The sequence below is a fragment of the Pygocentrus nattereri genome, chromosome 1 (genome assembly GCF_015220715.1).
Source record: "Pygocentrus nattereri isolate fPygNat1 chromosome 1, fPygNat1.pri, whole genome shotgun sequence".
Classification (NCBI taxonomy): domain Eukaryota; kingdom Metazoa; phylum Chordata; class Actinopteri; order Characiformes; family Serrasalmidae; genus Pygocentrus; species Pygocentrus nattereri.
The window spans coordinates 47,525,291-47,551,014 of record NC_051211.1 but is presented as its reverse complement, the minus strand read 5'-3'; the positions used below and the strand labels follow the sequence as shown (position 1 = coordinate 47,551,014).

The window sequence follows — 25,724 nt, the reverse complement described above, 5'->3', positions numbered from 1 at the left end:
GAGTGTCTCCGAAATGACGAGGCTTGGGCCTTTACTTAGAAAACCTGACCAAAATACAATCTTTATTCATTATGTACATTACATACAATGCTGTTTTTTGTAATATGTTCTACACATTCATGTCAGCCACAGTGTAGTGTTCACACAGCCCACTAGCCTCAATCAGGATGGTGGGTTGAGGGGGTTAGGGGAGTTTGAGAGGGATTTAGGAGAAAAATAAAATTGGAAGGCTTAATTTAATGTCAGACAGAGAATACACACCAAAAGAAGCAATTTGGCATAACATTTCATAAAGGTGCTCCTATTGTGTTTGTCCTCTTTCACATTTGTCTACACACACATGGACCTTCCGAGCACACAAGTCTTAAATTACTGTAGCAGCACTCACAGCCCTAACAACTTAAATCAGTCCCAAGAAACAACTATGGGGAGAGTCTCAATTCAAAAAAGGGCAAAACAAATTCAGGTTGAAAAGCAAATACTTAAGCAAAAGTTTTCATTTACACGATTACCCACTTATGCCAAATGTAGTCAATACATGTGAATGACTTTTTAGTTTAGAACTGGGGCAGCTAGGCTAACAGTGCTAAATAAACACTCAAGTCAATAGTCACCCAAACCATACAAGCTGCTTCAATTTCAATGATAAGCTATGTAAACATCACCCTGCTTTCTGGTACTATTCTGCCTCCAAACACTGCGAGGCTGGAGCGCAGAGACATGCTATAAAACATCACTACGTAGGTACAATATTTGCACAGTAATACCCAAGGAACTACTAAATTACAATAATATGATAAACCTATGAAAATGAGGAGCAGACACACTGTCAGCATTCCCCGGCACCTGTAATTACACTACCAGGTCTCTGTTGTATGAAAACTTATAGCAGAGTCTGAGCAGTCACTGGCAGATCCAGCATCCAACAGACACATTTGCTCATGTACACAGTTGAGGCTCATTTGTGCAGAAAATTCATAATCTGACAATGCACTGATTTTCTGAGTAAGCTTGCTTAGCTTCTCTTCCTACATTAAACTATGGTGCATTTAAGCTGTGATGTCCTTTAGTCCTGTTTTTGGTTGTCTTGTGCATAAGGACACTAAATTATGGAAAATTGAAAGAAATGAAAGAAAGAAGTGATTCTGGTTGTCTTACATGACTGCCCCTTCTTTTAGCTACATTGTTCTTTGTTTTTCACAGCTCATAGTCATACTGTGTTCTAAACTACATCAACTTGTCTGCATGACCTGGCTGCAGTTGCAGCAGGTTAAAGGGGTTTTTCATGGGTTTTTCAAGGGGTTTTTTTATGGAAATGGTTTGGGTGATTACTTACTTCCAATGTTTCTTAGCAATCTTAGGTTAGCAGCTCTAATTCCAGACTAAAGAAGCAGAATTTGGACAAATGTCCGAGCTGATTGACTGCTTGGTGTAAAACTACTCCTTTAAGCAGCAGGTTTAAGAATGGTAAGAATCAAAAATGGCCATACAGGTTGCAATATTGTGCCGATGAGCCTAGAACTGAGCAACATTGCTGGAAATAAGCAAGGACAGTCAGAATATATTGACAGAAAAATGGAAAATTCTTGCACCAAGTCATATAGACAGCTTTGCATGTAACTGTAATTATATGCGGTCATTTCAGTCAAAGTAGTCAAAAGAGAGAATCAGACTGTGTATAGTCTTCAAATGTAATAAATTTAAACAGGACTAAGCATCAACATTATTTACCAATCTGTTCAACACAATGTCCCAACATACAAGGCCTTCAGGGGGAAACGCTTCAGAGTTAGGCCAATAGGAACACTTCAATAGTAGATCTTATATACATACATCTATACATGTCTATATTTACACACCCCATCTTATGGAAGACTACCTCTAAAACATTCTGACCTGTCCAGTAGTGCCATCATGAGACTCCCAAAGCATCACTGGACCATGGATCATGTGGCCATCAACAGGAACAATCAATGGCAAAGGTAATGCAGTAGTACCTTGAATCTCCAAGACCTACTGGACAAGTGAAAACCTCAAACACACATGGACACAAGCTTACTACTGACAACAGAAGGTAAAGGAGGGGCTATGACACAACTGGTGGTCCCCAGTAAGGCTTGTTTGGAGTCGGTGCCAGTTCGCATTGTGGGAGTCTCGCTTCTGCATTCCGAGAAGAAATGTAGCAGGAATTGCTTTTGGAATTCATCTCCACAAATGCATTCTTCCATAACAACTGCTGCTAGGATGGACAAGCTTTGTAATGCAAATGTAAAACTGTAATTTAATTTTTAGCAAAATATGCAAATTTAGAGTGTTATTCATCTTAAATATGTATTTTGCATGCAGACACTGCATGACAAAGTTCGTTGTTGGGTTTCCAAACTCAGTGGAGTAGCATTTAATTTCGAAACTCAATGCTACGTAGCATTTAAACTCCAAACTACAAATTCATTAGGGTGAATGGGATTTTGGCCACTGTCATGTAAACCTTCCCCAATCTCCCAACAAAAAAGCAGACTTGAAGGCAGAGCATGGACACATCAGTTGTGGTTATACTGCACAACCACTCAGCTAAGAACAAATTGCTATTAATTATGTTAAAACAAGAGAGGGGTGTTAACAATATATGCCAAACATCAGAAATTAAATAACTATGTAATTTAGCACCAGTGGTTTCATCTGAATAAAGGTGTTCAGATCACATCACACAACAAATATCTACTGACTTATCTTAGAGGTCGTACGAATGACTGAACAGTTAATGGAAGTCTGCTGAGCTCAAGTTCTATGGCTGTTGCGTCATCATCATCATCATTATGTAGACAACCTCACAGCAGCAGGTTCAGACTAAGACCATCATTTTGATCTATTTTTCAAAAAAGAAAAGAAATAGGCAGCAGGGGTAAAGAGAAATACATTCACAAACTCCCACAGGCTTAGAAATTCAGAGTGCAAACTGAAATCGCACTCGCAAAACAGCAGTCTCAGCAAAACCTTTACAGGGGCAGTCAAATGCTACAATATACAGCCCACACATACAAAGGAAAACAACTGCTGCATTGGCTTTAACTTTTACAGTTGCTTAAGTGGGGGCCACATCACAGTCCTGATCATTTCAGGCTCACCCCTCCTAAAGTAAACACTAAAGAAGCCTTCCAAAAATGGGGAGAAAAAAAAAAAACAAGCATAATATAACTGAACCAGACATGAAACTGAATCAGGCTGAAATAAAAGAAGAAAAATAAAGTTTTGGCAGATTTTCGGGTATTACGTTTCTTGCTCGTTCAACATTCTCAACCTGGGGGAGGAGGCAAAGAGGAACGAAAAGCTAATAAAATAAAAAACAACCAAGTGCTCCAGGGAAGGGAAAAACACTTCAATGACAATGATTTCAGATTTGGCTTAATATTTCCTCCATACACATATTTATATATAATTAATGTTCAGTTGTTGTCGGTTAAATAAGCAGTGTTACTTCAGAAGCGCTTCCCCCATGTGAAGAGTACACATTCAGTGGGCGTGGCAAATCTGAAGTGGAAAGATGTAGAAAAATAACTTCTGCTTTCAGTGGGAGGAGTCTGAGAGGCATAGAGAGGTGTGGAGTAGTGTGAGGAGGCAGGGCTACAGGGTAATGAGGTCAACGAGGTTACCCTTGGGCGGGGTCATGTTGTCGGGGAAGAAATTGACCAGTGTGTCGAAGAGTTGCGTGCGTTGAGCATATGTTTGATCCACATCTGAAAAACCTGCCAAAAAAAAAGAAGAGCAGAAAGACAAGTCAAACAAATAGAAATAAAAAGAAAAAGGAAATGACAGAAAGAATCACAAATGAGTTTCTGACAGTAAATAAGCCAATAAAAGCTGTGCACTGTGGGTCATTTGCATGATACGTTAGTGAAGACAGTTTGCTACTGCCTTACCTAGTGGAATGAAGTCCGAGCTGGACTTGAAGAGAGCAGAGGGCAGGAGCTGAAACTGTTAAGCACAAGGAAGTGACATTACAAATCAGCATCAAAAAGGTTTACAACACATACAGCTGAAAGTTTTAGCGTTTATACATTGAAATCACAACTTGAAGAATTGCAGTTTTCAAATCACAAGCATAATCTTAATTATGGATTAAGATTCGGTGACTACCCAGCAAAATACTCCACGGGATCGATTCGAGCACTTGAAAACAAATCGGTAGCAAAGTTTAAGAAAAAAAAAGGTCATATTTCATATTTCAGCAACATGCATGAACAAGGATCAGCATGGCTTGTGTAATAGTTCTATGTTTATCAACATGTATTAATGTAAACGACTTTAGCTGAAGGCAATTCATCAATAGAAAACAGGACTAGATATGAGATGAAAAAGTTTAAAAGCAGCATGGGAAAAAAAAAAAAAAAAAAAATCAAAGAAAAAAAAAAAGGGTTCAAAACAAACAGAAAAGTGCATCTCTCTTTGTTCAGAGCCTGTGGCGCTACTTAAAAGTAGAATGGCCACTGTGAAACAAAAACAATCACTTCAAAGTAACCTACCAACAAAAATCCAGAGTCCACCTGAGTGGCTGTTCATTCCCCAACAGAGCAAGAGTGTAAAATGCTCAATAAGATCAGCCTTTCATTTTGTTTTGACTTGGTTAATTTGGACTTTTCATTTTCAAAGATTTTCTGCTTACTTGTGTTTAACAAACAAGAGTCATGGGCCATACCATTTTAAAATGCTCATTAGATTATATAAAATCTGTGCTAAATAAAACAGCAAGATGCATTTGATGTGTCTTATTTTAATGTATTAACTCCCTGGTCTAATCATTACCAGCATTTAAAGATAACTGTTGTTACCATTCACACGCATTAGTTTGTTTGCTCGGACATTTGTAAGCAATACATTTTATGTAACTGGGGCTTTTTTTCAGCCCCATCACCTTGGTAGGTAGAATAAACCATAGAAATTCTAACAGCAGCAGAATTACCACTACTTGCTGTGAGTGTAACACATCTCAAAACTTTATAATACTGATTAAAAAAAAAAGTAACTGAGTTTAAATGAATGTAAATGAAAGTAAAATGTATTTTAATTATGTTAACCAACGACTCAAATATAACACCAGTCACAGATTAGGATTGGAGATCCATGCAGCAACATAGCGGCGACAATGGCTGTATGACACCTCACCTCTTTAGTCTCGTCCGGGTCAGAGTGGTCCACAGTCAGAGACAGGTCATTCTGCAGGTACTTAAGGGCACTAAGAGGCTCTGTCTGAGCTTTCTCTTCAAACCTGCGCACAGATTTTTAAGAGGTTTTAGTGAAAGTGTTAAGACTCAAAGCAAGCTGTGCACAAATCCAAAGTCCAATTTAATTCCCTGTTATTAAAACTTAAATATATGAAATACAGGCACAGCTAACAAAGTCAAATATGACACAATTACTGAACATGTTAAGCAGTCATCTTTTCAGAGCAGTAATTTTGCAGTTAACCACCAGAGGGCACTCTGTGTTCAGAAATGTCACTGACACATGGAAAAATACAGCTCTAATTTAATCACCTGCTTTAGTGCAGCATCATATGCCAATTATATAAAACTTTGCAGGAGCACAACAAAGAGAAACCTCACTACGGCCCTGTTACCAAACCATACAGAAAGAGAATTAAAATTTGATGCAAAAAGTAATAAAGAATGTTTATAATACAAATTATGTATGTATTCCTAATTATGTATTAGGTAATTATCAAATGTATCTGTACACCATGCCCACTGAATGTCAGACCTAATCTGTTAACGCTACATACAAAGACAACATAACACCACTCATGGTACCTGTATTTGCGGATTAGATATTTGCAGTGTCTGAGCAGGTACTCTTTGGATGGGCGACACAGCTTCAAAGACCAGAAGTCATCAAGCCGCATCTTAGGAGAGCTTGACTTGCCAGGATTCCCCCCAAACAGGTAATGCACCTGCAGTGGTAATGCACAGTGGCAGACAATTGAAAAAGATTATACATTTCAGTCCTAAACTTGAATTCCTAATCTAAATATTATAGAGTAGCCTGGCAAGCTAGTCTGTTTTAAAGTAACTGTTAAACAAATCCGCGTTCTTACAAAAGGGATTATTTAGTATCGATTCAAGAATTTACTATACATGTAATGTAGTTTCTGAATGTGAGTAAAAGCACACGGACATCTGAGAGAGAAAACTGTGTTTGTAAAGTGTAAAGTGTGTTTTTCTGTCAGCTATGAAGCACCAAGAGCACATTTTGATTGAAAATGGCAAAGAGTAATACAGGGACATCCTCTGAGACAGATGAATATTATCCTGATATTTGTTTAACCACGGTATAGTGTGAAACGTTATACTGCCCTGTGATCTTTATTTTGCAGTGTCTTCTAGGCAATATTAAAGTCACTATAATAAGCAGTGTTACCTTGTGCAGCTCATCGTAGACTAGCTGGTGGGCAAAGCGAGGGCACGGCTCTTCTTCTTGGAGTGTCTTACTGGGGTTCTCTTTCACAGCTTGGTCATTTTTGTAAACACACGACCTACAGCCATTCACACACACATCCATAACATCACTGGATATTTAATCAACAATATTAACCCACTGTAAACACTAACTCAAAGCCTAGACTCCATAACAGACAGAATGAGATCCAATACAGCCATTAGCAACAGTAAGGATACCCCTGGTCAAATGTCACAGGGAAATAAGTTAACACATCCTCTACAGAGAACACACTTCTGCACATTTTAATGAACAAAATAAACAAATACTGTTTACTTGCTGAATTTAACATATTTGGCAAATAATTTAACATTAAACGTGGTCAGTGCAAAAGTTCTCGCACATTTTAGGTTTTATGTTTATGTACATTAAACTGTGCAGTAAAATGTGTTTTAGGATACCATTTTTAAATTTGAGCCCTGTAGCGGATGTGTTAACTAACTTTGACTTAGAAAATCAACAAAACATGCAATTTGACCGGGGTCTGTCTGCACTGCTCCAAAGAGATTTTAAGAATAAGAGAACAGAATACCTGGTGCAAATTTAGACTACAATACAATTGTAACTGCTGTAGATTTATTTTGCGCATTTTATTTGTTAAAAATCTGTTGCTTGCCAAGATCAAAAGGTCAGTGTGTGTGAAATTTGGCAGACATCTTTTCAGACCCCACATCTATTATATATTGAGTTTATTCTAAAACCTTTGCCAATCACTTGGGTTTCATAGGGCATGTGGTGTTTGGACCCGGCATCACCACTTGTAATGGAATTTGTAGACTGTTGTTTAGCTTTTATAGAAATCAATCTGTCCACAGAAATCAATGTATTTTAAATCAATTTAAAGCAAAAACTAAATGAGTCTTCTTTGCTTAGAATGTTGATTTATACTGAAAATGAAACCAACTGCACAGGTCACAAAACATGGTTCTCCTGCCATATTTTGACCGTGAACTTCCGCTGTGCTGTAGGGGGGTTAATGTGAATTGGATATCTATTATTCAAAAGGTCTAATTTTACAGATGTATAGGTTGTACATATGATATTACACAAAAGGAAATTGGGTTCTAAAACTTATCAGATTCAATCTACTGGCTTCCGATACAAGGGAATCATCAGCATAATCCTACTGCAATGACAAAGTTGTTCTTTTGATTGGTTTTAAACATACATACATACATATTTTTTTTTTCCCCATCAAAGTGAATTAGCAATAACATAAGCAAACAGTCATGATCCCTTTTTCTTTCTTTCTTTTTTTTTTTCTTTTCAACAAATCCAAGTTTAAATACAGAGACAAATATGCTCTGTCAGTGAAACACAGGCTGTTGCCACATAAAACACAACAGAAGCTAGTGTAGCAGAACCAGAGGAAACAGTGACAGACTGTTCTTTCAAAATTTAACAGGAAAGGACTTAAATTAGCTAACAAAGAACAAAGTGGGTTTCCCCCTCAAGTACACACATAAGAACATCTTGTCCTCCTCTGATGGGCTCAAAGATTACTAACTTTCTGAAGGCCATTCATTTTAGAACTCACACTCTCAAGCTTGTGTGATCTGTGCAAGCAGACAAAGCAAAAGGCAGAGAAAGCTGAACTACTTATAATCGTACACTGACTTTGGAGTAAGAGAATTTTGGCTTTGTACAACTTTACTATAATATTTGCTTTAGTTATGCTCCACAGGGAATTATATTTGTGTGTAAGACAGAGAGAGAGTATTTATTTGTAAAAACAAAAGTGCTGAAATGGTTTTTCATGTGTACAAGAGCAGAGATGCTCTTATTTCAGTCTGTTCTTATGATTAAGTGGTTTGGCAACAGTATAAGAAAGTTCATGTACAAAAAGCAGTACCAGAGAAATAGTGCTGATTCTCAAGGACTGGAAGGAGAGCAAGTGAGCAAGAGAGGAAAGCGGCTAAGAGAGAGTGAGAAAAACGGCACAAGAAAGGAAAGTGAGTGGTTGGTGGGGAGATGGAGGGAGACAGACAGACTGACCAGTTGTTGCGTGCAATGTCGTATATCCAGAAGGAGTTGCGGACGTTCTCCTCTCGCTTGTCCTTGTCTTTGCTAAGGCCTGACAGGACGTGAATTTCGTTCAGTTCTGGGTCAATGGTGGCACGCTGAGTGAACCCAGTCATTGGTACTGAAAGACAAAAGATTATTATTATTATCATTATTATTATTGTTACATTTACAGATGACCCAATAGCATTTTACAGGCTTTAAATACTCAGACATTTCCAAACAAGTACAAGAATGTTCTAAAATCTAGAATTTAATCCTAAATTCTAAAATCACCCCTAAAAATTGAAATTGATGCATCAGTCATTAGTCAGTTGGATGGAACAGATCTGCTTCCACTCTAATCAATGTTTCAGTTCACAGTGGCTGCACTACATGCACATCTTACATCAGTAAAACCAAGTCTGTTTTTTCCTCTCGTAACAGCTCCACAGAGATTCATTCAAATCACACACTCACATTCACTACAGTGACTATAGTGTTCTAAATTGTATTTAAAATTCAGTTGTATGCACCCGAGCTTTGGGATCCCAGGGCAAATAACATGATTTTCTAAGTGAAAATAAGTTAGCACGCCCTCTAAAGAGAATACAGTGCAATTACTGTTTATCAGTTGAATTTAACATAAAATGCAGCTGTGTAAAAGTTATGGCACATTTTTAATGTTTTTCACCAATATATAAAACATGGCAAATAAACAAATTGTGCTCTATAACTGGCAGATAATGCCACGTTGCCAGTGCCAATGCCAAGTTGCAGAAGAAGCGTTTCTTTTCAACAAAATGTGTAATTTGACCAGGGTTGTTCAAACTTTTGCATGTGACTGTAATAATATACTTGAATGTGATGATTTTTTTTTTTTTGTGGTAGTTGTAGAGCAGCTTCTGTGCTGTGCCATTTGTGGAGGAAACTCTTACTGATACGGTTAAAACACTTGATTTTGGTTAAATAAACAGATTTTCTGTTTGTTCCGTTAAGTTTTAAACCTGCTGTAAAACATTAATTACGACAGAAAGGGAGTAAAGAGAGCGAATATTCTAGCCTGAAGTGATTACGTGACAGAGCTGAGTCAGGAAGTGCGGACTGGACGCATGGTGGTACTCTGATAAAGATCACTATCTACATATTTGAGATGACTCATCAAACTTGCCTCCAGCCTCTTACTGCAGATTTTGCATCTAGCATTTGCTGATTGACTGTCATGCTTTAAGGAGATGTGACGTGGATGCCTGGCACAAATTTCTGATGCATTCAAGGAAACATTATATTATATATATATCTCCAAATATGTTAACAATAAAAGTTCTATCAAAAAGCATTTGCTGATTAACTTTATTTTAGGCTACAACAAGTGGCTTAAAAAAATTAACCCTCTAAAAACAAAACAGAGAAATGAATATTAATGAACACTGGCATAATTGTTATATGAATAACTCAGTAACAGCTGTATAATTATTATTACTATTATTACAAATGTGTGTGTTTTGGTAAATAAGCACAGATATGAACTGAGTGCATAACCAATTACTCGAGTAAAATATAGCTTAATATTCCTGCAGGATCCTGTGCAATATATCATCTAGTAGCATCCCCAAGTCAGCATTAAATACTCCAATATATAAATGGAATAAATTGATATCTAACAAACACATAACTTTGTTTATTGGAAATTTTAACTATTTCCAGGGTCGACAAACTTCAGAAACTGGATTTAGTGGTGTTGACTCCTTGACACCACTTATTTGCAACCAACTGCACGAGACCCCTTGATAAAAAGAAAGACTAGATTAAAGCCGCCATCATGGTTTCAAATGTTTAAATTTCTATTTTACTAGTAAAGACAGGTGATGGGGAAAAGCGCTTACCAGTATTACATTTAAGAAATACATATTAGATTTAAGAAATACATGCATACACACACACTTTAATACAATTTAATAATAGATACATGCTTCATACTGCTGCCTGCTCATAACTGTGTAGGTGTGTCAGAATGCAAAATGATTGACGGTGCCTGGTGATCCCAGGCAATGTAAACAACCCAGCTCTAGTGGCTGAGGAGCTGTTACAGTTTCCAGCATCTAACTACACTACAAACAAAAAAAAGGCTTGAACAACCTACTTGCTGGTAGTTCTGCCTGGGACCAAAACAGCTAGAGATGTCACTTTATGTGAGGGATAGGGATTCAAATAGCAGATGTACACACAGCGCTAACTCTGCCACTTTGGCAGACCTGGCGTTACCTACACTAGATTTAATGACAGCCTGGACAGTCTATGACGGCTCATAACAAAAACACACATGGATGAGCGAGAAATCCAACCGGCACCCTCTGCATTAAAAGCTAGGTTAGGTCTGGAGTCAACAACCCAAATGTTAAGAAGAGCCATTTCATCCTTTCCAAAAATAAATAAATAAATAAATAAATCAAACCATCTTGGCAGTCACAACATTTTATGTCCAATATGTCTCAGTATGTGCGAATATCCTAGTATAAGCTAAAAAACATAAACGAAAGCAAAGACTTACTTTGCTCTGCTTTAAGCTTTAGCTATAGCCACTTTCCTCCCATCTGCACCAGGACACTTTTCCTCAAAAGATGAATAAATTTCTTGTAAAATGTCTCAACGGTCGACTGTTTTACGAGGCTGAAGTCACTTCTCATTTGCCAGCTTCTTGTTGGAATTTTCCCATTCCACCTTAAATTCTGACTGAGGCAATGCAAAAGCGGTACCACTCAAGGTGGAACAGGAAAAGAGAAGCTGATTATATCTTCACAACTTTTTAGTGTTTGACAGTCTCTCGCTGCAGATTTAACTTAACAGAAAACCAACTGCACTGCTTATAAATGCGAATAAGCCCATTTGTTTCCAAATGTTTGTCTTGCATCTCTCTTTGCCTTTTTGTTTGGTACTAGCCAGGCGAGACCACGTTGCTATGTGACCTGCAGTCTGCACGCCAGTTCTCAGTTGTTGAAAACTAGGGCGTTAGCTCTATGTTGCACACATCCCGTCTCGAAGATATTTTACAAACACAGTGAACCCCCCCCACTCTCTACAACGAGACCAAAACCGAAGTTATTAAATCACTAAAGAAAACGGGTAGGACGGCTATAACATGCTGGATGGTCATTCATTGTCACAGGGTCTTATTTCACCGTAACAGCATATTTTGTCATAAATCAGCGGCAGCCTACATCTCATGTGCTTCAAACAAGAGCAGTGAATGCGAGCCTTCCAGTTCACTTGCCACATCACTTACATTTGATTTATTAATAAAAGACATTGGAAGTAAATGCATTATGGATCATTACAAATACTTTGCGTTAAAACCACCAAGTCCACACACAGTGAGAAAATAGAAATTCTGTATAGAAAAAAGATGCATCAATAATTGTTTTATAGTCGCATCATAGCCTCTAATTCGTACTCGAAATGTGAGGTGCCTAGAGATTCCCACCCCGTAGTGCTAAGGTTGTCTGCAATTAATTTTTTAAACATCATGTTGCTTCTGTTGAGTGTAGCCTTACACTGTAGCCCATAAACATGTTTGTTAGCAAACTGTTAGCCTATGTAGCTTGCCCCATGACCAATAAATCTTTAAATCTGCGGGTTACCGACTTCATACTGATTACTATTTAAACAATGAATATGACCTTCAAGCAAGCCCCAATCAGGGCTTGTTAAATTGTTAAATGTGTTTATTAACTTGGGTTAATAATATGTGGTAAATGTAGAGGACTTTGTTTGTCATTTTATGTAAGGCTGCATTTTTTTTCTTTGAATAAAGCCTAAAGCAGCAGTAGTGCTTTTACGTGTTGTACCTGTGACACAAAGTATGTAGTAAGTGTCGTTAATAAGTAAAAAAAAAAAAAAAGCCAAAATATGCATTAATAACAACAGCACTGAAAGTGCCCATCATTACGAGCAATGCAGGTAACTAACTGTACACCACTGCTTGATGCATAGGGTTTTACCAGCATGCTACCAAGGAGACCACACATGAATATAACAACTCGTTTATTCAGATTCCTATTTCCTCAGTGCCCTTGGCAGCAGCAGACGCTGTTTACACTGCAGCTGAGGGAGAAGCTGTCACTTACTTTTGAGGAGCTAAGCTGTCAGCACAGGAAACTGCATTACAACAGAAAAAATTTTGACTGAATAGCATCAGAAACCTAACTGTATGTGACATCCAAAAGAGAGAACATGCTGAGGGAGGTCAGAACATCATAAAAACATCCCACTGATAGAATTTAAATATTGAACAGATGCTGTTTAATATACTTTATGACGCTCTGCATATATCAAATCCAACAGCCAATTAAAAACAACGGCCAAGGAGTTTAAAAATAAGCATGACAGATTAAGCAACAGAGCAGAGAAGTATGACAGGAACTAGCAAAGGCCAAACCACAAAGACTTATCACTTGGTTTATCTACAAAGCCAGCCTCTTGTGCTGTTTTTAGGCTGGGACTACTTTAATGTGCAATTTAACCAACCTAAGGTCATGGGCAATGCATAAAGCTGGGTTTGGTGTCAGTGGCGTGTTTACACAGCAATTGGCACAGATCTAAAGTATTTGTACTGTGGGGTAGAGTCTTTTCCAGTCCACTTGTGCAGATTATAGACAGACAAACTGATCAGATCCTGGTACTGGAGTACAAGGGTCAGGCGAAATAATGGAAATATTTTTTTCATCACTCAGAGAGGAAGCATGATAAACATTTGAAACTGATTATGTGTGCAATGTTTGGACTTGCTGCCTCTTTGCTGCCAAAATACATTCTGTTCTTTTCTCTTCAATTTCTTGTTCTTTGTCACTCCCTCTCTTTCTCTTTGCTGCAAACACACACACACACACACACACACACACCGAAAGAACACAGAGGCCAAGACTGAGATTGCAGAGTGTTTACGAGGGTAGGAAGTGTCTGACTAGCCTTTGCCTGTATAATATCTCATTGTCTCTTGTTCTCCCCCCACCATATAGATGGCTATCTACTACTACATCTGCTGCATGTCCTCTATGACAAACATTAATGGTTGTGTGATTTCTTAAAATATTAAACCCACCACCACTCTGCACCATTAACGTCAGCTGATAAAGCCTAAAAGTCCACTTTATTGGAGAATGCTTAGCAGTGCATTGTTCTGTGAGCTAAAATGCGTGCAAGTGTCTGTGGCGTCACGACTGAGCAATCAAATTACTGCATGTGTCGGGTTTGCGAATCACCACAAACAGTGTAGGCGTACAGGGATTTCTAAGAACTCGGTCACTTCTCTAGAACAAGGCTCAACTTCTCAGAATCTGACGGCAAAAGATGTTTCCCCGCTATATTCCAGCAAAGCAAGGACAGATAGTATGACTTCAGCCAGGATCCTGTTCCCAAACTAAGCAACACACGTATGTCATCTAACTCTAATAAAACTCATGTCCTGAAGATATGTTGCTTTACATAATGAAAACCAAAGTAAACAGGAGCAGAGCGCACAGCCCGCAGTCACCTCCGCAGGGTCTAATTTGCCTCAGCTTTGGCATAAAGCTCAGCAGAAGTGCCCCCTGCAGGCAAAAGTGGTTCTACAGACACTGTGCCTGAGCACAGAGTAACAGACCACCCATCCTTAAGGTCATTAACGTTCACTGGGCTCTGTGGTCACATTTTAGAGTAATGGTCACTTCCACACAGCTGTGGAAATCAAAAAATATTCAAAGCGGACATTGCTGTCCCTGTCATTTTCGGTCTGCTTTTTCGTTTGCTTTAAATAGCTTTAGTAGGACTAATAATATATATTAAAAATAATAAAATAATAACATCTAACAAACTAGTATGATAATATGGTACTTCTAGAGGCTTATGTCAAAAGCATCAGGTAATCTTTTACTACGAGAACTCAGGTTCTGTGATAAATCATTTTTAATGTTATCGCAATAATTATCCATGATAAACGCATCACTAACAGATGTAGAGCCAGACTGATAAATCGATGTGCAGATTTTACCGGCCAATATGAGCTAGTTGCAAATAAATCAATATTAGCGTTTATAATGGCCAAAAAACAACATTCACAAAAGAAACAGAACAGCAAAAGACTTTTACAGTTTAAACAAAAAAGTTTTCATTTGTGGCTATTATTTACTTTATCATTGACTTATTTAATAATAATTTATCAATTTTAATTATAGTCTTGTATAGCATTTTATGTTCATATTGTGCAGTCGTACTGAGAAGACTCATTCCAGCAATTTTTTTGGTCTACAAGTGAAACAGTGCCAGCATTTGCCAAAAACAATTAACTGACACTGACATTTCGTACCTCAACCCTTCCTGACAGTCAGCTCACTACTTCCTAGTAACTCATAGGCTGATGGCTGACCAAAGAAACAGCAGCACGTTGATATGAGTGACCGCATTAATGAGTAAATGTTGGACCGTAAGTGGTGAGATCACATTCTTACCATGCCTCTACCATGTGGGTTACAGTACCCAGTGGTGACATCATGCATGTCTGACTCCTGTCTATGTCTGGGAATGAGCTCATACTCATGCCCAAGATTCTTCTGCTCTCCTTTTAAGGAGTTTTCTGATAACTCTATCCTCCATGAGGCATCCTTACTCTGTCTCTATAAGATGACATCATGTCCATGCCCTTGAAATTTTATGACAAGCAATGATGTCAAACCTGCACTTCACGCAGAGCATAAACAATGATATCACATTTTAGGTTCTGCAGCAAGCACCTCAATGCAGACCCATAGCGATGTTGCACTGATGCATTCAAATGAACAGTGCACTAGGGCATTAATACCCAGTACGACTTGACATCTGCCTTTATTATTACACCTAAGCACAATGAACAAAAAGCAGCATGTCTTGGCATCACATTCCTACCCATGCCTGAGTCTTTCTTGGTGCCGTCCGAGATGATTTCTACATGATCACCGTCCACATCATAACTGAAGAAATCATTAAGATATGTTTTGGACCTCTGGCCTCCAAACACGTACAGGCAGCGATTCCTCTGAAAAATAAAGACACAAACAATACAGCATCAAAATCTAGCACATCAGCCAATCCTACTCCTGTTCTCATCTTAAAATAATCTAAACAATCCTGGGATCCACACTGGAAAAAAAATGCTGAAAGTTTCAGTTATTGGTTTAAAACTACACAACACAGCTTTTAAAGAAAAATAAGATAACAATCCGTTCCACATATGCCGCTTTTCCAGGCATCTTTATGGGCAGCTTTAAAAGAAAATGAGGCCTGTATTTACGTTCTGTCCCCCGGTCCCCATATTTCATGTACAACTGCCACAAGATCCCTGAATACCAAGTCTTGAACACGGACACTGTCACTAATCGTTGTTAACGGTGCTCTGTTATCTCTCATGTAAATTCTCGTTAACTGGTAACAAAGCTATCAATCACAAAAAGAAAACTCTCTTAGTGAACAGAGGCAAGATCAGGACTGCAGGTGAGTTTCAGTGGACTGACCGTGTGAAAGAGCATGCAGTGGCCGATGCGGGACTGAACATCTTCAGGGCCAGCGTTGCAGGAGTCATCCCGAAGTAGGCTCCAGGTGCCTGTCTGGCAGTGGTAGGCATACAGGCCGCTGAACTGTGGCTCCGACGACCGTCCGTCATCTACACTGCCATTGCATGTAAGAATGCGCCCACCAAATGTATAGATCATGTGCTTCTCCGAGTCCATGCACATCTGTGTGAGGGAGAGTTTTCAAAATACTGTCTTAGCATGTGAATGAGCTGAAAGACTAACCATCTATGTCAAAATTGCAATTTGAAGGAGTGCAATTTTTAAATTGCAAGATCTGCAATTTCAGTTAACAGCTTATATAGTCAGTAACAGAAATAACACAGTAGTAATAAGTGATCCTGAAGTAAGATTTCTATCTGTACTTTTGTGCAAACTGAAAATTATTTTTTTAACAAATTATCATCCTGCAATTTGAAGGAAAAAAGAAAAAACACTTAAAAGCTTCATATTTAAAGTTCTCTTCTAGATCGAATTACTGCAACTAAATTGTCTGAGCTTGTGAATGTGTAGTAGGGCTTAAAGATTAACTGCTGTTGCATAGAAATAATCTGAAGGATTGCAATTTTCAAACTGAAAAAGATGTAAGTCTTATTAACAGCTTGTTGACATTTTGACCTTGTAAAAAATTTTTTATTTTATTTCAATATTGTGCAGAAAAATCATTTAGATATTTTCCCCAAATTGTTCAGCCTTAAAGGGTAAATACTCAAAGGCAGGGAAAGATGAAATCAGTGTTTCCGATGTGTGTTTCAGTTATACACTAGAGCTACAAGGCTAATGTCTCCACCAACTAGCACTGTGCAAATTTCAGGCTTAAATCATACAGTTTAAAATCTATCTAGATAGTAATCTATTTGAGATTACTGAGTTAAGTAAACTCAAACAGATTTGTGGTTTTTGACACTGTATGATAAACTTATCTATAAAAACTGACAAGAATATATTGCATTGTTAAAACAGTATTACATGTAATCTTGAATTTTGATATTTGTCTGTACTCCTGTCCAAACTGTAAACAATTTTTCACCACTTCACAGCCAAATAAACAATAATAATTGTATTCTAGACCTGATTACTATTACCACCGTAACTACCTTGTGACCAATGGCTTTGAAAGAGCCGAATAAAATGCAGAAAGAGACAAAAGATTTGCAGGGGGTTAAAGAAGGCCGTGTACCTGGTGGTCAAACACGAGTTTAGGGCCACCATCTGCAGACGTGTCTTCGCTGAGCAGAGTCCACGTGTTAGCATCAATGTCATAGCGGTAGAAGTCACTTTTCAGGGATTTGCTGTTTCTGACAGAGGAATCCAGATAACGACCCAGCGTGTAGATCTGCCTCCTCTGAGAGTCGATACACATCTTATGGCAGGAACGTGCACTGGGGCCATTCTGAAACAGACACAGGAAGGTACGATATAAGTGTGTGTTTACTCTCAAACTCTTACTTCAACCATCAGCAGCCAAAACACACAGATATTTACTGCATTTTTGTCTATTTTTTAAGATTAGATTTCCACACACAAATTTTTCAATCCAAATAGGGCTAATGTCATATTTCTGTCCATGCTTTCACACCAACGCAGGTTTACTTATTTATCAATGAGACATGAATTTCTTTATTGGGTTTGTTGGATTCATTAGTTACTGTTTCGTCTTGTAATTCACTGTAAGTATATCAAACCAAAGAGGCACTAAGTTGGCTAAGTATCTGAACCATGATTCTGTTGAAGACCAATATAAAAGATTATTAAAATTAAAACACAATATTAAATTAAATCTGATATACTCTATGTTAGATTTCTAGTTATCATACACATTACACCTGCTACCTTAAAAATACAAGGGGCTCAAGAAATTAAAAAAAATTACATTAACACAATTACAAAAAAAAAACCCTAAAACAAGCAAACAAACAACCAAAAAAACATCTCTCTTATAAAGCATGAGACATGTGGGATGACACATCTGACATTCCCTGAAAGGCTGTGGAACTTGTTTACCTCAAAGTAACAAGCAAGCACAACATGTACAATTTATTTTCCCTCCTGTAACAGACAGTAATCTTCATAGTGAAGAGTCCACTCCCTGACACTAGCTTAGGACTCCACTCTGCTTGGGTTGGTACAGCATTATTGTGATGGTAGGATCATGGGCTTAAGCATCACTATGGTAAGTATGATGATCCTAGTTCACCTGACAGAATCTCATGGGCAAATGATGTGATGCCGAAACACAAGCTGTTTCATTAGCCAAGTCACTGTGGAAGTTCCCATTCTTCTATTTTTGCATGGCCAGCATTAAAACTGTTTCACTGCTGTTGCTGAGGCATCATTGAAATTCCTCATGCTTCTTTTTTTATTTTTACCAAGTCGCAATGGAAATTCCCAATCTATTATTTTTTTCCTTGTGCAGACTCACCTCTTTCTCTGTGTCCCTGGAGATACAGGCCCACTGGTTCTCCTGCACACTGTAGGCCCAAAAGTCTGCCAAGTCCTGCGTGCCATCCCAACCACCAAAAAGATATACAGTCTCTGAGTGAGACAGCAAAAAAGAGAGAAAGTGGAAACGACAGGGGGGGGGAAGAGAGGGAGGGAGAGAGAGAGATAGAGATCGGACAGAGCTGAATAAGAGTTATAGTCTGTGGTCACTAAGTGAGAAGTTGGTTAGAACCAGATGCCTTGATTTTAACACTCAAGCAAACAACACTGCTTTATTCTCCTCTTTTAAAAATCAAAAGACAGCAAATGTTCTTGAGGTAAGGTATGTACTTAATCTATTACATTATAGCAATAGCTGCCACTGTGACAGTGAATGGCTGCGTTATATAATCAAGCTTACAGGTGAATACATAACAGACAAGACAATAAATAATGGAAAATTAAAAGTGCAATTTCTGTCAGATATGTCAATTATAATAAGCCAATTATGGTAAAGTTACTCTTTTCAAGTAGCAGCTCAACACAGCGGCAGGCAAGCAGGACAGGCTGAGAGACCCGAGTTACCATGGCAGCATTGCTATGGCAATAAGGACAGAGGGGCTGGAGCTACAGAATTTAGCTGTGGTGGGGTAACTCAAGGCCACTCTGGCTAGAGGGGCTACACGAGGTCGCTGGAATCAATTACTGCTCTGAGCAGCTAAACTGCCGAGCGGTAGTCAGTCACACTCAGAAACATAATAAAGACACAGATTCACATCACCGTGACACGACAACTCTAATCACACAGGTTGAACTGAATACCGTTCTGTACTTTAACTCCTAAAAATAAAGGTGGCAAAAAAGGTTTTCAGAGTGATGCCATTTTTAGTTCCATAAAGCACTTTTCAGTGGGTGATCCTTGAAAATAAATAAATAAATAAATAAATAAATAAGCGTGCGTGTGTGTATAAAGAAAGTTTCAAGAGTCTATAAATAAAATGTGATGTGCAGTATTATGCTGTTGGATGTTAGAATCCAATCACAACATAAATTATGATCAAAATAAAGTCTCACTAAGCAAACAGCTAAAAACAAACTACAACAGCAGCATTCAGCAAAATAAAAATTGTATCTATATATATTTCTTTGTATATATTTACAACACTCCTTACAGTCAAGCATGTTTGCTGTGAAAGTAGTCATTGTTGCTTCATTTGAGAGTGAGAATAATTAGAGAATCACGTTTAAAGCAATGCAAAATCTGCATACTTTGTTAGCCCCCTTTCACCCTGTTCTTTAAAGGTCAGGACCCCCATGGACCCTCACAGACCAGGTACTATTTGGGTGCTGGTTCATTCTGAACCACTGACGTGGTGGTGATGTGTTACTGAGTGTTGCACCGGTACGAGTGGATCAGTCACAGAAGTGCTGGTGGAGTTTTAAACATTTTAAAATAATTAATTTAGGAAATGTGCTTTTTGTCTGATTAATGTACTACATACTGCGTGAGGATGTGCAGTTTTAAAAGATGAGCACAACAAAATATTCCAATCAAAACACGCCAGGTAGGGTTGCTTAAACACTTAGTATAGAGCACACCTGCACACAGGAAGTTTGGGTTCATCAGCTTTATTAATGCTATCCTAAATATCAACTGATATCTTGACAGTCATATATTTGAAAATGTCATGATAGTGAATTTTATGGTTATCTGACCAGGTTCAGGAATGGATCTGTCATTTCACTCGCATCAATTTTCTATAAATTCAGAGGCTACATATTTTGAACAGCACAGTCAAGATTTAGCTTCACTTGATACTAAACCCTGGGAGTTAACAATAACAAAGACATCTATCAAGCCTGTGAAATTATTTGGATGAGATTTGTTTTACACAAGGAAGGGAAGTAATGTATTTATTAGGCTACTAATGTTTCTCAGTGATTTTGCTGCCATCCAAATTCAGAATGTCAGTAACCTTTAATTTTTTATTTCACTTAGGAAAAAGATGTAACGAGGATCAGTTCTTTGAGCATTCAGAGTAAGTTTATCCAATGGCTGCATATAGTCAATGAGGACCTCAGCAGTTAGCTTGTCATTCCATGATATTTACCATCAATATACAGCCACAATGCAGACTGAGTGCTGTGACTCAAAGTGAGGAAGCTAGTTACAATGCTCTCAATATGAAAGTTAGCAGCACTGTGTTTTTCCCTTTCATCTGGCTTGTAAATTCACCTTCTCCAATGTTTGAATGTCAAGACATCTTCCAAAGTTTGCAACCCACTAGTTCTGAATGTCACTCCTTCGTTAACCGAGGCTCATAATTTACTTCATGTTCTACAGTTTGATCAGCTAGTTTGTGTGCACATGCAATAGTCTCTGGTCTTATGGTGTTTTGGTAAGGTACATTAACCAGCGTTTCAAATGTGACTAGATGATGAACCACGTAGGGGGAAATGTTTCCTGGCCTGGAAAACCACATTTCTATATTCCATGACTTTTCTAGGATTTTCACTATACCAACCCCAGACAAAATAGTGTTTGAGCACATACGTGTTCTATAGTTGTCTTGACAAATGGTTAGGTGCTCCTCACAAGGGAGAGCTGGGTTCAAGCCCAGCACAGGGAAGCACTCGTTGAGCTTCTATCACATTGGTGTCCCACCAATCTAATTATGCTGTTCTGGCACTGTGTGTTAAGTTTATCTGTCATCACAGCTCTTATCGCAGAAACCCATATCATGGTAACGGTAAATTACAATATTATGCAGTAAAATACAATTGAAAAGTTTTTCATAAAATCATAAATCCAAAAATAAATATTTTTGCCTATTGCCTTTATGTGCTCTGCAACTTGTGTGCTTAGGCATCTTACCTGTTTGGACATCTATCACCATCTGATGACCACCTCTCATGCCAGGCCTACTGTCGTCTCCATCACCTAGTCGAAAACAGGAGAAGAGGATGAGGACGTTGAAAAGGGAAAAGCCACACAGGGAAAAAAATTAAGTGCAAGGAAAAAAAAAAGTAGCAGAAGTAGGAGAGAACAAGAGAATATCAAAACAGCCTTTTATCTTCATGCATATGAGACATTTAATACCACAGCCATGCACTCCCCACTGCCTGGGAGACAGCAGTGGCTGTTAGCACACAGTCTACCTTTGGTGCATTTGGGGATGATCTGACTCCAGCGTGGTTTATACTCCTGTTGGCTGATATACTGATTAAACAAGCCATCTGCAAAATGACAGAAGAAACAAGAGAAGGGGAGTCCAAAGGGAGGAGAGAGGTGGGGGCAAGATGTGCAAGAGCCAGCTGGGCTTTTACATGTGCGACAAGTTCTTACAAGAACTGGAGACAGTCAACATTGTTAAACTTTAAACAAATATTATAGGACCTATGGCCTGGCAAAGCACTCCTGGAAAAATAAACAATATTTAACTGAAATCCATTTTTTTAGGCCTCTGTTTTTGTTTTTTTGCATTTAAATCAGGTTTAAACTACAATCTATATATGAATTGCAATGAGCATAAAGTGGGTTAAACACTGAAATCAACCTTTGAATGTGTTTTATTAGGGAAAGACAGAGAAAATATACAGAAAAACAGTTCAGTGAAAAGCAGATTTTAACTGTACAATGTGTCGAGTTCTCTCATACTTGTGTATTATATTGTCCTTTGCTACTATGAAACTAGTGCCTGAATATGGATTATTGCCAAGGACGTGTTGTTTCAGGATGTGGCTAAGATAGCAAGGTTGACTCTGTCGTGGCTATATTGCTAACTACTTAAATTGATGTTAGCTTCCCCACAAACAGTGAACATTTCTGACAAACTAAAATGTTTTGCACTTCACTCACCTATAAGAAGATAAAAAGTGCTTGTCAGCATCCAATGTTGTACCAGTTAGCACTGTTAACTCATTATCATCATCTGAAGAGGCAGACTGTTACTTCCCCAACATTAAAAACCTACTGATTTCCCTCAGCTATTTTTCAATAATAAAACACGATTTCAAACGTATACCTCTGTGTGCTGCAGCATTTTGTGTTACACCAGTGCAGTCACCTAAAAAATAAGCCTACAGCTGTACGTTAATATAAGCCAAATAATTTTTTCCTGTTTTGTCTGTTTTTGCAGTTAATTACATTTACACAGCTGAATCAGACACAGCCATTGTTGTAATACTTTATTTAATGTAAATATTCTACATTATTTATCAGATACAAGAATAGGCCAAGGTAACATTAGGATTCACAGACTCTTATTGTGGCATTATGGCCTCAACAAGGAATCAAACCTCCCACCTTTTAGGCTGTGGTGCTGTTAAATTTTATATGCTGATGTTATGCAAATTACTGTTCTTTGCCTGTATTTAACCATTCCCTTAGTACAAACAATCTTATGATGATTAGGTCAAAAAGATACAGTTGCACTTAGAGACTACACAAACAATGTCGCCAACTAATTACGTACAGACATACATACTATGAACACCACTTGAGAAAGACTATAATATTTTCAGAGAATGCTTGGGTTTATGCAAATGAAAAAGAATTAGATTTAAATAAATAAATAAATAATATATTTAAATAAAATCTGCACACTGAAAATCAGTTTTTAATAAAGTATTTCAAAGTCACACAGTATCAAATGAGGTACCTCTAACAGCTTTGTCAATGAGCTCCTCGCAGGCGTCAAAGTCTCCCCTCAGGACCAGGCGCTCATGAAGGTGAGTGAGCATTGGGTGTTCCAGAGCAATGCGCGTCTTCTTTTGCAGAGACTCGAAGGCCTCGGTGTAGTTGTGCTGCCGGAAGTGCTTCAGGCACAGGCGGATGGCCTCCTGTTCACGGTACTGATCAGATAATAGAAAGCTTCTGTTACTAGAATGTCGCTTAAACCTACAAACAATGCTGTGAGATAGACTTCTACTCAGAGAAAGCCAGCCTCGGGTGACATAAAGGTTTAACTTTGAAAATGCTTCATTTATGCTTAGAAAAACTGACCATTAGAGAAAAAAGCAATCAGTGGAAACCTAGACAGCTGACCCATAAAGTTTGCGCCAACAGCTTTGACTCATCTGAGGAGCTCACAATACCTTTTATAATTCACTACTAAAGCCACAAGTACAATAGTCTCTCATTTTCCATAGACCTAAATGCAAGTAATTAGGTTTTATAGCATATCACCGATTCGATCACTAAAAGTCAGACTATAGTATGCTCACATGCATTCACTATAGGGCTCGAGTTTCCATGTAAATGGCTCAATTAGTCTAACAGATGCTCTGGGAGAGTTTGTTTCAGGCAGAACAGCTGTGCTTTTGCAGCTCTCTCGTTAAATACTGAGGAACTTCAAAACCCTGCAGTACTGCTTATTTGATGTGCTTGCTGTGCTTAGAAACACCATTGATTGTATTCAGATTTTCCATTTTATAATTCATCTATCACTGAACAGCTTCCACTGCAGTGCTCAAAGTGCATACAAACAAAGGCAATTTGGTGAACTATGCAACATCCAACTACCCTATTACTCAGGGAAAAGTCAGAAATGCTCATAAGAGATGTTGTGGAGCACCTTTGCGTTTTCAGCTCTAAACTCTCAAGCTTTATTTGAATCTTATCAAATTTGACACACAGGTGCGATACAGTGTATGGCTCTGATACATCGTACTGATGTTAGGGGAGTCAAAAGGGGCACTAGAGTGCGAAAAGAATTATCAAACTCTCCCAGTTTGACAGGGAATAAGGTAGACTGCTCCTATTACAAGTCGGCATACATATTTTGGTGGACTCTCATCAGCAAGGGCAATGTAACATGTACATAACTTTTCCAGATATGTCTCAAACTCAGGAGTACCAAGACTGATATTCACACAGCTTGCACTACTCACTGTTGTCCATGTGTCTCTGCTTCAAAAAGATCATAAACTAACTAACCAGGATCATACTAGGGATGGGTGTTTGGGCATTCCAGTAAAGTTTGATATTCCAAGACATTACTCGAAACATATTTAAAAATTCTGACTCATTCCTTATGCTTAAATTCTCCATCAGTTTGACTCACTGTGCAAAAGTAGAGTTACAATTATCAGTACAGCCATTACTGGATCAATAAATCCACAATATTTTGCTGTGCTGATATTCTGAACACAGCCTTAGAGCCAGTACACACACACATACCGAATGCAACTAAAACTTGTGCTGGTTGGTTTCTAGTTTGACATTCTTTGCTGGAAAGCTGCCATATACCTAAGGGCTGGGGAATAGTTTAATACTTGCAGGTGTTTTGTATTTCAATGTAAACAAGTAACAATCCAGCACAGCAACAAACACAGAGGCAGTAATCAGATTAAAGATTCTTTCGATAAATAAGGTCATTAGATAAACAATTACTGTGAAGTGGTCAGTGGAAAAAACATTAGAGGGGAAGAAACTGCCAAGCATCTTCAATGATTGGACATACAGAAATTAAAAGAAATGAGTGGTGAAATGTCACACAGAGAAGCTGGGGATCATTTGAGAATCAGTTAGGGAGGAACTTTTCAGATCACAGAGTTATAGTAACAATGTTACATTAACAAGAATATTGGAATTCTGCAATTTAAAGTAAGAAAGGGGTGCCAGCCCAACCATCTGGCACTCGCCCGTCTCATACACACATTAGCAAGTAAAGCACCATCTGTTTCTTTCTGAAGTGTCAGTACGAGTATGACAGGAAAACTCACCTTGCTGTACCAGTTAAGGCAGGGCTGGACGACATCTGGGTCTTCTATTCCATGAAGCTCAATGTACCAGATACTGAAGTTAAAACTGGGGCCCCACGACATCAGAGGCACTGGATCAAACAACACAGTACATTAGAACAGGGGTTCTCAACCTTTTGCCACTCCAAGGCTCTATAATTATAAAGCATAGCGGCCAACAGTACAACTAAAATCTACTTTTTTTTTTTTTTGCCCCTGTTTTTTGCCCAAACAGTTTTGAAGGTTTTAGTGCCTCATTTGAAATAAGCCTCACGACACTCAGTGGGCTTTTGGATTAGCATCGGCACAGTCAACAATGATAAACCTCACTTAATAGCTGCTCTTTGTCACTGCTTTATTATCAAACGCAGATATTATTTTCAGGCTCGTCTGTCATTTTTACTTAAAAAGAGCGCTGAGGTGCTGCTAGAAGAAGAGGAAAACCAACAAATTCCCTCGTTTGACCATAAAATGCATTCAGACCAGCAGTGA

At 38.3% G+C, this 25,724-nt stretch overlaps 1 protein-coding gene across 2 annotated transcripts in view; it reads right to left on the bottom strand.

Annotated features, from left to right (window-relative positions):
* Nucleotides 1–30: 30 nt before the first annotated feature.
* mkln1 (muskelin 1, intracellular mediator containing kelch motifs) overlaps nt 31–25,724 on the bottom strand; it is a 38,121-nt gene continuing 12,427 nt past the window's right edge. Inside the window, exons 5-18 of one of the 2 annotated variants that reach the window (XM_017712189.2) lie at nt 25,215–25,324; nt 23,150–23,342; nt 21,648–21,725; nt 21,364–21,429; nt 18,490–18,602; nt 17,248–17,460; nt 16,011–16,232; nt 15,406–15,535; nt 8,485–8,632; nt 6,412–6,526; nt 5,805–5,944; nt 5,161–5,263; nt 3,918–3,972; nt 31–3,743 (exon numbers count right to left, since the gene is read on the bottom strand). In XM_017712189.2, the coding sequence (XP_017567678.1) occupies nt 3,622–3,743; nt 3,918–3,972; nt 5,161–5,263; nt 5,805–5,944; nt 6,412–6,526; nt 8,485–8,632; nt 15,406–15,535; nt 16,011–16,232; nt 17,248–17,460; nt 18,490–18,602; nt 21,364–21,429; nt 21,648–21,725; nt 23,150–23,342; nt 25,215–25,324 (1,808 nt within the window). In that variant the 3' untranslated portion in view covers nt 31–3,621. The remainder of the gene's footprint in view (nt 3,744–3,917; nt 3,973–5,160; nt 5,264–5,804; nt 5,945–6,411; nt 6,527–8,484; nt 8,633–15,405; nt 15,536–16,010; nt 16,233–17,247; nt 17,461–18,489; nt 18,603–21,363; nt 21,430–21,647; nt 21,726–23,149; nt 23,343–25,214; nt 25,325–25,724) is intronic. The other variant, XM_037541016.1, reaches the window with a different exon arrangement.